Source organism: Chinchilla lanigera, unplaced genomic scaffold (genome assembly GCF_000276665.1).
Source record: "Chinchilla lanigera isolate Chin_1 unplaced genomic scaffold, ChiLan1.0 scaffold00063, whole genome shotgun sequence".
NCBI lineage: Eukaryota > Metazoa > Chordata > Mammalia > Rodentia > Chinchillidae > Chinchilla > Chinchilla lanigera.
This window is the reverse complement of record NW_004955464.1, coordinates 4,683,648-4,695,282: the sequence shown is the minus strand read 5'-3', so window position 1 is coordinate 4,695,282 and position 11,635 is coordinate 4,683,648. Positions and strand designations below refer to the sequence as shown.

General features: G+C 52.8%; 1 protein-coding gene across 1 annotated transcript in view; it reads left to right on the top strand.

The window, feature by feature from the left end:
- Positions 1–11,635, top strand: part of Mroh7 (maestro heat-like repeat family member 7) — a 51,171-nt gene that overhangs the window by 29,776 nt on the left and 9,760 nt on the right. The window contains exons 15-17 of the mRNA XM_013521762.1: positions 686–876; positions 7,750–7,887; positions 8,989–9,103. Of these exons, the coding sequence (XP_013377216.1) occupies positions 686–876; positions 7,750–7,887; positions 8,989–9,103 (444 nt within the window). The remainder of the gene's footprint in view (positions 1–685; positions 877–7,749; positions 7,888–8,988; positions 9,104–11,635) is intronic.

The window sequence follows — 11,635 nt, the reverse complement described above, 5'->3', positions numbered from 1 at the left end:
AGCTCAGAGTGAAGGCCTTGAGTTGAATTCCCAGTCTCTCTCTTTCTCTCTGTCACACACATACACACACACACACACACACACACACACACACACACATACACACACACACACACACACACACACACACACACACACAGAATAATACCCATAGTATCTACCTCAAAGGGTGGGGGACTCCTTCATTCATGTGGAGTGGTTTGTGCTTCCTGGTGCTTGGCTCTGGTATCCACCCTAACTAGGACAGAAGGAAGAGCCACTCTGGCACAGACCTCCTCCCATTCTGTGTGCCTGTACTGTGGGTGAGGAAGAGCCAGCATCTGCCCTGAGGGGCTGGGGGCCTTGGCACTTGCTGCACCCTTCAGAGCCCGTCTTTCACCTGCAGAGTGGGATCACCCCCTGTGCACCTCAGCAGGGGGAAGGGTCCCCTCACCGTGATCCCGCCAAAGTTGCCCAAGCTTTGGGCAAAGCTAAGAGGCCAGCCGTCGTTATTCCTGGGCTAGGACTGGGGCTCTAGTGTTGTGGGGCAGGGCCTGGAGGTAGCGGGTAGGATGCAGGCTTTCTCAGGCTGGCCAGAGAAGAGCAAAGACCCAGGTCCAGCCCTGCACAAGCTGAGGAGCGGGCCTCAGCCAGGCATGCTGGGAAGGTGAGTCAGGTCAGCCACTGGCCTCCTCTCTGCCCCTAGGCAGCCTGCGGCCTGTGCGAGCTCCTGTCTGTCAACAGCTGCGCAGGCCAGGTGAGGCGCATCTACCCCCAGCTGCTCCTGGCCCTGCTCATTCAGGTCCACTACCACATCGGCCTTAAGCTGCCTGGCCACAGGGTTCCTGGCCAGGACGCCAAGGACCACGTGCAGCCTCCCGCCTTCAGGCCTGTGCGGTAAGCTCTGCCGTCCCTCCGGGCCCTGCTCGCTGGCAGTGGGGTGGGGGTGCCACCCAGCAAGGCCCCTGCAGCAGTCTTCTGGGCAGTAGAGATGAGCTCTGGGGTCAGAAGAGGAAACAGAAGGGGACTTTTGTTAGAGTCCGTGCTTCATTCAGTAGCTACTGTCAAGCACCTGCTCCTGTGTCCTCTATTGTACTTAGCACAGGACGGCTTGAAAAACTCAGGCTCCCCCAAGGACTCGGGGCCAAAAGCCCACCCTCCTTTCCCATCCATTTTATTTTTAATTAATTATTGGCTGGAATAGGCCACATATGCACATGGGTAAAAACTCAAAAGACGTTAAAGTGCGTCTCCCTTCCTGTCCTACTCTTGTTCCCTTCCTCAAAGACAAGCAGGTTCTTTCCTGCCCTTCCGGGGGCGCTGTGCAGGGTCGAACACATTGTTTCCGTTGTGCTTTTACAGCAGGGGCTGCAGGCCTCGCAGGGGCACACAGGGGCACACCTGTCACACACTGTACCTCAGAGACCAGCGCCCGAGGAGCAGCCTCGTTCTTTCCAACAGCCGCGGGCAGCCCTGTGTGTGGAATTCCCATGTACAGTAATGTGCAGCCAGGCTCCTCCTGCTGCGGCTGCTTTTCTGCCTTCTGCTGTCACAGACGGGGTACAGGGTGTGCACTTGCTTATGCGTCGTTGCCCGCACTGTCGATTGTGTGTGCAGAATAAACGCCGGAAGTGGAATGTGCCACCTGAGCCCTTCTGCATCTGAACGCTGAGGTGGAACAGGAATACGCGGGTGTGGGATGGTAAAACAGAGCGTAACTCCTCCACACCCAGCCTGTACACCAACAGTGTGCACTGCACCCCCATCACAGGGAATTATAAAACATCTTTATCTTCGCCGGTCTGAAAGTTGTGAAAGTTTTTTTATTTATTTTATTTATTTATTTTTTTTGGTTTTTCTCCGGTACCGGGAACTGAACTCACAACCTTGCACTTGCCAGGCAGGTGCTTTTGCCGCTGAGCTAAATCCCCAGCCCTGTGAAAGTTTTTTTTTAAAAGGAATTTTGGCCTAGTTTTGGTCTGCAGCGTTCTTACTTAAGTGAGGTTGAGGTTTAAACATCATTTGTGTAACCCACTTCTGTGAATACACTATTCTTATCCCCTGGCCAGTTTCACATAGGACTTTGGGAATTCTTTTCTTATTAATTTGTAAAAGCTGTTTATACATTAAGGAAACTAACTCTTTGTCATTGGCATTCCGGTTTGTCACTTAACCTCCAATATTTTAGGGTCTCTTGCTATTCAGAAATTTAAGCTTTTATGCAGCCAAATTGACGAGTCTTTTTGTTTTACTTCTGAGGCGCATTAGGCTTAGGCACAGAGGCAGGGGCAGAGGATGGGCTGTGTGTGGCTGGGCTTGAAGTCAGAAGGCCTCAGATGTGAGTCCCCAGCTGCTGCTTTGTTCTTTGGGTAAATGGATTGAGCTTCTCGGTGGTGATATCCTTGCCTATGAAATGAGTGCATGGTTTTTGCCCCATAGAGGCCTTGTGAGGGCCAAACAGGGTCACACTGCCTGCCGTCTGTGATGCCCCATCCCAATTTTAATTCCCCATGCCTTCGTGGGGGCTGCGTGGAAAGATGGGAGCTCTGGGGGGACAGGAGGAAGACAAGGGGGTGTCACAGTAGAAGAACTTGGAGCAAGGAGAGGAAGTGTCTCCTGGATGGGGAAGGGCGTGGCCTCCAGCGGGAGGACGCTGACCAGCCAGGACTGCAGGAGCAGCTAGAGGGAGCTTGAACAGCACCCCCAAAAGACGCTGTGCCCTGTGGCCTTGGGCTTATTTGGAGGAAAGGTCTCTGCAGATATCACTGGACTGGAGCTCTCCAGAGGAGCTGAGCCTGGTTAACCTGGGCCCTGCGTCCAACACCGAGTGCTCTTCTGAGAGGAGGAGGAGAGATTCTGACATGGGGAGGAGGGTTCTGGAGACACTGACAGCGAGCGACAAGGTCACTGCCCCAACCACGGAACTGCGGCAGGCAAGGAAGGGCCACCCCTCCGAGATCCAGAGGGCGCATGTGTGGCCAACACCCTGATACGGGGCATCTGACTCCTGGAACTGAGACTTCTTTCTGTGATTTTAAGCCTCCCAGTGGTGACTTGGTACAGCAGCTACTGATCACTGCTACTGCAGTGTGGGAGTGTGGCTCTGGCATGACAGTGGGCACTCTGGACACCACTGTGAGGAGGAAACCCTGGCACGTGCCTGTCTGTCTATGCACACCTGTGTCACAACCTCTGTGAGGAGGGTGAGTATGTGATGAGTGTGATTGATAGATCTGTGGACCCCAGCCCTGACTCCTCAGGCAAGGACTGGGAGGGGACAGGAAGCCTGGCTGGACTCAGCCTCAGGGACACGGCCTGGGGGCTCGTCTTGCAACCTTCCATTCCTGAGCCCCGAGGCAGCTCTTTGGGGGATCAGTGGCTCCCCCATCCCAGTGAGACCACAGGCAGTGGCCTCTCATGGTATCCTTTGCTCCACTTGGCTAAGAGAGAAAACCTCCCAGGAGAGTGAACTCGCAGATGGGCATTAGGGGCCCAAAGAGCTGCCCACTGCCCCCCGCCCTCCTTACAGGACCACTCTGCCCTTTCACAGGGCGGCAGCATCGTGTGGGCCAGGCTCTTACAGCAAATCTTCAGGAGTGGGGCAGGGAGGAAGGGGAGAGGTAGGCTTATTTTTGTCCCTATGTGGAGCTCAGCTGAGGAAGTGAGTGAACCGCAGAGGGGACAAGAAGACAGGTGTTGTGCTGGGCTCAGAAGCTTCAGCCTACAAAGACTCATCCCACTGTGCACTTGGTCTGGGAGAGTCTGGCCTGGCTGCAGCTGAGTGGAGTCCCTAAGCTGTCTCTCTGAGCTCCTGTCCCAGGACTGCTCAAGAGAACGCAGCCAAGTATGCCCCTGACATGGGGCTGCACCCTCTGGGGCAGCAACACACACGCAGGTAGCTCTTCTGCTTTAGTGGAAGACACTAGTGCTGGAGTTGAGAAAAAACACCCTCCTTCTCTAAAGGCAAATCAGAGCTGCTCAGCTCTGTTATTCGCCAGGGCTGGGCCTTCTGGGGAGAGGAGGGTGGCAATGAAGGTGCCTGGCCCACCTGGGCACCTGGTACCCACCCCCACCCCCCTGCCTTCTTTGTAACTTTGAAGGAGGCAGGCACTGCTGGCAGAGACTCTCGTGGCAGCACATGTTTCAAAGCACCAGCACCAAGGCTGAATAATGCCGAAGGCCTGGCCTTCAGAGAAGCACTGATTTTCACACATTATTACTCTTCCTTAAGAGCAAATGCTGTGGAAGTACTGAGCTCTACAGCACTCTGTCCTGATGCATGAGGACAGCAGCTTGTATGGTCCATACTAGTGCAGCCTGATGTTATGGCTTGTGTTCAGATGTCCCTCCAAAGCCTCATGCAGTCATAGGTGGGGATGTTCAGAGGTGGCTGGATCTAGAATGTGTAATGCTGGAGTTGATTCATGGTGCAATGCTAGGATGGAGGGCACTAGGATTAAGTGTGTGAGTGCTACCCATCCTAAGTAGCCTGGATAAGATATAAGGGACAGAAAGAGCTGTGGTCATCCATTGCTTACTTTGGTACTTTCTGCCTGCCATGAACTGTTTCTCCCCTGTGATGCCCCTCTGCCATGCCACCCTGCCTTGGAGCCAGCCAACTACGGACTGACACCTCTATGAACTGTGGATTAAATAAACCTTTCCTCCATTAAGTTGTGGGCATTGGGTATTTCGTCTTAGCAATGAGAAAAGCAACAAGAATTTGGTACCAAGAGTGGGATCATTGCTGTGACTGTATCTGACCATCTGGTTTAGGAGCTTTTGGAGCTCGCTGTAGGAAAGGGAAGAGTTAAGGAAGGTTTGGAGATGCCCACTGAAAAAGTAGAGCTGGGACATCTTAGGCTGTACTTGATGGGAGATTCTGGTTAGAACTCAGAAGACCAGAATGCTGATAGTAAAGTTGTGGAAAAGACTAGGCTTGAGAGGTTTTGCAGGGAAGAAGGACTGCTTTGGTTTATTTATTTATTTGTTTATTTGCTTTTTGAGACAGGGTCCAAGCTGGTCTTGAACTTACTTTTATAGCCCAGGTTAGCCTCAAACTCCTGGTGATCCTCCTGCCTCAGCCTTCCAAGTACTAGAATTATAGGTGTGCACCATCACACCTGGCTTGCATTGGCTGTTGGACTCCAGAACATGTGTGTTATGGCTCGGCAGAAAGTTTACCTGAATTTTGCTCATGTCCAGAGACTTTGCCTGAGACTGAGATTAAGAGTGGCAGACTAATTAATCTTGCAGAAGAAATTTCAAGGCAGTCTCATGTTGAGGTGGTGGCATGGCTACAATTGGGGGCTTTTAGCCATATTTATGCTGAGAATCAAGAGCAGAGGGCCAGCAGAATGATTCAAAACATTGTGAGTTTGACCTGAAAGGAAGCTCCAGTAAAGTTTCTGCATGCAAAGATGGGATAGAGGAGAAACTGATTGCTAAAAAGACTAGCAAGAAAAAGCCAAGTATTTCAGAAGAAGACAACAGAAAAGATGATCTGAGGACATCACAAGAACCACCTCAGAGTTGCAAAGATGAAAGAATTTGCTTTTAGAAGAGAGCCCCAGAGCACCATGTTCCAGAATGGCAGAAACCTAGAGAATTTGTTTCTTGGTATTCGGCTCAGAGTGCTCAGTGATTCAGCCACTCAACCTCTACAGGCAAAAGAGAGAGAATCCTGGCTACTCCAGCTGGCAGTAGACCTTGGCATCATCCATGTGGTGCTGGTTTTAGGTGAATGCAGAATGCAAGAGCTGTGGGATCAGGAAGGCTTCCATCCAGATTTCAGAAGAAGGCCTGGGAGGTCAGGCAGTGTGCCTCGAAAAGGCAGTGTGTGAAGCTATGAATGTGAAGCTGAAGGCGCAATGGAGATGCCAGAAAGTTGGAGCATGGATCATCTGAGGAAAACAGCAAGGAGAGAGCAGAGCAGGTCCACAAGAGAAGCCATGGGAGCTACCATCACTGGAAGTGACTTAGGGGTGGAGCTACCCAAGCCCTTGGGAATTCACATATTGCCAAAGATTGCCTTGGATGCTGCACATCCAAGGAATGTTGGAGTGTTTAACTTTCTTTTTATTTATTCAGGGGCTCACAGCTAAGAGTTTACCTTATCCCAGAAGAGACTTAGGACTAGGACTTTTCAACAATGCTAAAACTGTTAGGACTTTGGCAACTCTTAGAGATGGACTAAATGCCTTTTCCATAAAGGAATATACATGAGTCTTTGTGGGGGGCGGGGGCAGGGGCAGAATATTATGGCCTGTGTTTAGATGTCCCTCTAAAGTTTCATGAGGTCATAGGTGGGGCTTTTCCAGGGGTGGCTGGATCTAGAGTGTGTCATGCTGGGATTAAGGGTGTGTGATTGCTAAATCAGTCCACACTGATTGTCTTGGTACCACCCTAATCCTGGTAGCCTAGATAGAGCAAAAAAGGGGCAGAAAGAAGCTGCTAAGGTCCCTTGCTTTGCCGCCTTCTGCCCCCCATGGACTGTTTCTCCTCTGTGATGCCCCTCTGCCATCCCACCCTGCCTTGAAGACAGCCAGTTATGAACTGAAACCTCTACACACCATGAGCCAAATAGACATTGCCTCCCTCAACTGTGGGTGTTGGATATTTTGTCCAAAGAATGGGAAAAGTAACTCAGACCCTTGGATTCTGCAGGCAAACATGTAGGCTTCTGGGAACTGCATCAGTATAAACTTCATTCTGTACATTGTCGGTTTTTATTTTTATTTTTATTTTAGTACTGGGAATCAAACTCAGGACCTCATGCTTGCCAGGCAGGCACTGTGCCACTGAGCTATATCCCCAGCCCTGTCAGTTTTTATTTTAATAAAAGTTTATATATACAGTCATGTGCCTCATAATGTTTGTGTTTTTTTTTTTTTTTTATCAGTCCTGGGGATTGAAGTTGGGGCTCTTGCATTGAGCTACATCCCTGACCCCTTTCATTATTTTTTATTTTGAGACAGAGTCTTGCTAAGTCACTCAATTGCCTAAGCTGGTTTCAAATCTGTTATTCTCCTGCCTCAGCCTCCAAGAGTACTGGGATTACAGAGGTGCCCAGCCCTCATAGTGACTTTTGGTTGATGTCTAGCCATACGTATGCCCATGGTTCCCTAGGATTACAATGGAGCACAGATGTATAGTAGTCTAAACCATCTAGGTTTGTGTGACTACACACAGGGTGTTGTACACCGATTCTACCTGTGTTTCTCAGATCAGAACCCCATATTCTGTCTTTAAACGGTGTGTGCCTGTGTATGGAGGGCGATACAGGAGGGTGGCAGTAGATGGCAGCCTCCTCCCTGGGCCCAGGGGGCTCCTTCAGGAGTTTAAGGAGCACAGAGGCCTCAACCCCAGCCCGGTTGCTCCCCAGGGAGTGAAAGCTTCTCCTGGTACCCAGTTTAGGAGCTGCTCCTTCAGTGTCCTGAGGCAGGAAAGGACAGGCTGGGTGAGAGGCTGAGTACCCAAGGGAGCACAGGGTGCAGTCCCGGGCTTGCTGTGGAGTGCAGGGAGAGAGGCAGGATGCTGCGGAGCCTCCAGGAACAATGTTTAGGGAAAAAGAGAGGGAAAAGACCTGTCTTCACAGGAAGGGGAGTTTCGCTTCTGTTTCCTCTCTGGTTCTCAAAGAGAATTATTGTTTATAAAGAGCCAGCCTTCAGGGACCCACTGCAGAGCTCTAGATGATGACTAGCGCAGTGGGGAGAAGCCTGTGGCCAGGGGCAGAGACCCAGCCTCAGGGGTGCTGGCCCTTTCTCGCAGCTGGGTGGTGAAAGTGGTGAAGACCTTGCTGCTGAAGATGGGGTGCTCACAAGAGGCTGCGTTCGTGGAGGCCGAGGGTGGCTGGGAGCTGATGGAGCAGGCAAAGGGCCACCACCTCGGAGTGTCACTGCTGGCCAGGTGAGACCTGGGACACAGGCTGGGGACGGATGAGCCCCTCACTCCGTCGTCTCTTCTCTACAGCGGGGTGGGCACTGCCCCCCTTGGCAGGTGGGCAACAGGTAGCACAGAGGGAGTGAGGGCTTCTCCTCAGGGAGGGCAGCTGTGGTGATCAGGGCAACAGCAGAGCCCTTAGTTATTTACCAAGCGCCTCCTCTGTATGAATTTCATTCCCACACTAACATAGACACAGAGGTGCGAACCAGAACTTGGGGGAGGGCGGCCTTGGGGACGTCTGTCTTCGACTCAGTCTCAGCCACTTCCCCCTTGTCAGCGGGGCAAAGCTAGTTTCCCAGTCCTCCACTCCCCCTCAGAAGTATGGATAGTCTGCGTCCACCCTCCGAGGGGCGGGGAGGAGGGATTAAAGCATTGGGAACAGCCCGGGCCTACGCTGAAAGCCTGATGCGGGCTCACTTTGTTGTCCTGATGGTGACCGGGGTGGAGATTGATACTCATTCTGCACCAGAGCAGCCAAGGTCAGAGAGCGGGCAGCCATGCTCGTAAGGGCACGCAACAAGGAAGTGCTGAGCTGGAAAGGACCTGCTGGCCCAGACCAGAGCTCTCCCTGCAGCCTCACACGGACTCTTGGGGGTCAGCAGGGGGTTCCTTGGTTTCAATCCTGAGACTCCTGTACCTTGAGAGTGACCTTGAGAGTCTCGCTCAGCCTCTGTTTCCTCATCTGTGAAATGGGGGTAACAGCAGCAGTTGCCTGGAAGGGCAATGGCAAGGATGGAACAGAGCAACAGGCAAAAGTCTGATTGTTTCCTGTCGCTCAGGAAACCAGCCCTCGCTGCCTCTCTTCCTGCCTCTTCCTCGAGGTGTGGCCTTTGTAGCTGAGGTCCTCAGCTTGTCCCTCTTACTGACTTGCTGGGTAACCTCAGGCAAGTTACTTTCCCTCTTTCAGCCTCAGTTTCCCAATCTGTAAAATGGAGCTGTTAGCCCAGGTGGCCTCTGAGACCCACCCAGACAGAAAGCCTGGGCACACAGACCCAAGTGGCCCAGGAGTCCCGCTCAGTGGGCCTCTAGGTCTGCAGAACCTGAGGGGCTCCCCCACCTCCTCAGGGCCATGGTAAGCTACTCCTGCCAGGAGCTGTGCCGCATCCTCTACCTGCTCATCCCACTCCTGGAGCGCGGTGATGAGAAGCACAAGATCACCGCCACCGCCTTCTTCGTGGAGGTATGACAGGGACCCAGGCACAAGGCAGGGCTCGTCAGGGGCCTTCTGTGTGGACAGGGCTGCAGGTTACAGAGCCTTCTGGAGCAGCATTTCCCCTGAACCTGAGGTCCCCTGGGTCCCCCACCCTTGTTCCTTGTGCTCTCTCCCCCTCCCATTTAATCCTCCCCAGACCCTCCGAGGGCTCCCAGGCAACAGCAACCTCTGCTGGCCCCTCTGTGTGCCAGGTGCCACAGGTGCAAGTTTGAGTTTGACTCCACCAGTTGCAGCATGTGAGGGCTCTAAAAAATGACTTGCGCTAAGCCGGGAGCAGTCTAGGCTGTGGCAAGAGAACAGAGGACTTCTGGGAAGGGAGGAAATGTCAGGGAGGGCTTCCTGGAGGAAGTGACTGCTGGGCTGAGTGAGTTAGATGGTGCGGATGAGTCTGGAGAGGTTGGAAGGGACACATCTGGAACGGGCAGGCTCACTGGTAGCACTTGCTGGTGACTGTTGAGCACTTACTCTTCCAGGCGTGTTCTGAGAGTTTCCACTTGGTGATTCGCTTCACTCTCACAGTCATCCTGTGACTCAGACCAGCCCATGGACCACTTTAGAGAAGGGATCCAGGGCACAGATGCCAGCACCTTTCCAGGGCCCAGGTGGCAGATCTCAGATTCAAACCAGACATTTGGGCTTCTGTAATCCCAGCACTCTGGAGGCTGAGGCAGGAGGATCACTGTGAGTCTGAGGTCAGCCTGGGCTAGAGTGAGCTCAAGGCCAGCTTGAACTGCATAGTGAAGCCCTGTCTCAAAAAGATAATCTCTGTCTCTCTCTTTTTAATGTATCCTTATTATGATAAAATATATAGAATGTACGATTTGCTATTCTACCTTCTTAAGTACCCAGTTCAGAGATGTTGAGTAGGTTCCTGTCCCTATGATCCATTTCCAGAACTGTTTCATCTTCCCCACTGAAGCTTTGCCAATAAACCCTAACCTTACCTTTCTTTTCCCCCCGAGCCCTTAGGAACCTCTGCTCTGCTTTCTCCCAGTATGAGTTTGTGTGTTCTGGATTTTTCACACAAGCAGCATATTTCTGCTTGCATGTGGCTATTTCATTATACTGTCAAAGCTGTGTAAGAAGTCCCTTCCTCCTGGGCATGGTGGCACATGCCTGTAATCCCAGTACTCTGGAGGCTGAGGCAGGAGGATCGCCAAGAGTTCAAGGCCAGCCTGGGCTACATAAGCAAATTCAAGGCCCACCTACACTACACAACAAGACCCTGTCTCAGAAAACAAAAACAAAAACAAAGCAAAACAAAAAAAGAAGTCCCTTCCTTTTGAAGGCTGTGGTGTCTTATCCCATTCTCTGTTGGTAGACACCATAAAGTCCGTACCGCCACACTCACCTGCCTTTTGTGACCTGACAGTTGTCATGTGGGGCATCCAGGATACGTCACCAGGGTGTGGAAGGGGGCTCAGAGGCAGGAGGCTCACTGTCTGCCCAGACGGCAGAGGACAAGGAAGGCTTCCTGCAGGAAGGAAGTTCAGGTGACAGGAGGCGGCACGGGCATTCTCAGCGCTTCCTGCCCCCTTCCTCCTCTCCAGCCAGAGGGTGTCTGGGGGAGGGGCCGTGCCTGTCTGCATCGTACCCCAGGGCCATCCCGAGAGGAGCCCACAGAGTGGCTGGGTGGGCCCGCGAGCACCAGAACAAACACTGTGCCTGGCTCTGCGGGCGCAGCAGGCTGTGTCTCCTCCAGGGAGGACAAACCTGTCTCGGAGTCAGGCGTCCTGGGTTCCCACCCAGCTCTGCCCACCTGTGATTTCTCTGCCCTGGTGAGGGAAGGATAAAGGGAAGGTGCCATTTCCTGCAGACAGTATGTGCCAAACTCTGTCCACCTCTTCCTATGTCACCCCAGCAATCAATCAGGGCAGCAACCTGGTGGAGGCGGACTGTGGTGCTGTGATCAGGTGGCGTCAGGGGTGTTTTTCATGGTCACACAGCTCAGGGGGTCCAGAGAGTTTCCAACTAGCTGTGCCTGTCCCGTCCTCTCTCGGGGTCAGCCTTGTGGCAGGGGCTGCTGTCCAAGTCTCCTAATGCCTGCTACTCGGGCTCCTGGGGGAGGTAGAGCTCAGACTTCGGCAGAGCTCAGGAGCCACTTCCTGTGTGCACCACAAGATAGGGACCCCGGATTTAACCTGAGCACTGGCCCTCCCTGCCGGAGCAGAGGTCTTCCAGCTCCCTGCAACTTCCAGCCAGCCCTGCCCCATGCGCTGTGGCTTGGCTGACCCTCCTTGACACCCAGTGGCCCTCATCTGTGACTGCCTGTGTGTGTGCTGGCTCAGCCCACATGGTGGGCAACTCCTCAGGGAGCTGTGTGACCTTGGGAGAGGCACATGGCCCACCTGTGCTTCCTTTTTTCTCTCTTTCTTTCTTCCTTCCTTTCTTTTTTTCTCCCTTCCTTCCTTCCTTCCTCCTTTCCTTTCCTTTCCTTTCCTTTCCTTTCCTTTCCTTTCCTTTCCTTTCCTTTCCTTTCCTTTCCTTTCCTTTCCTTTC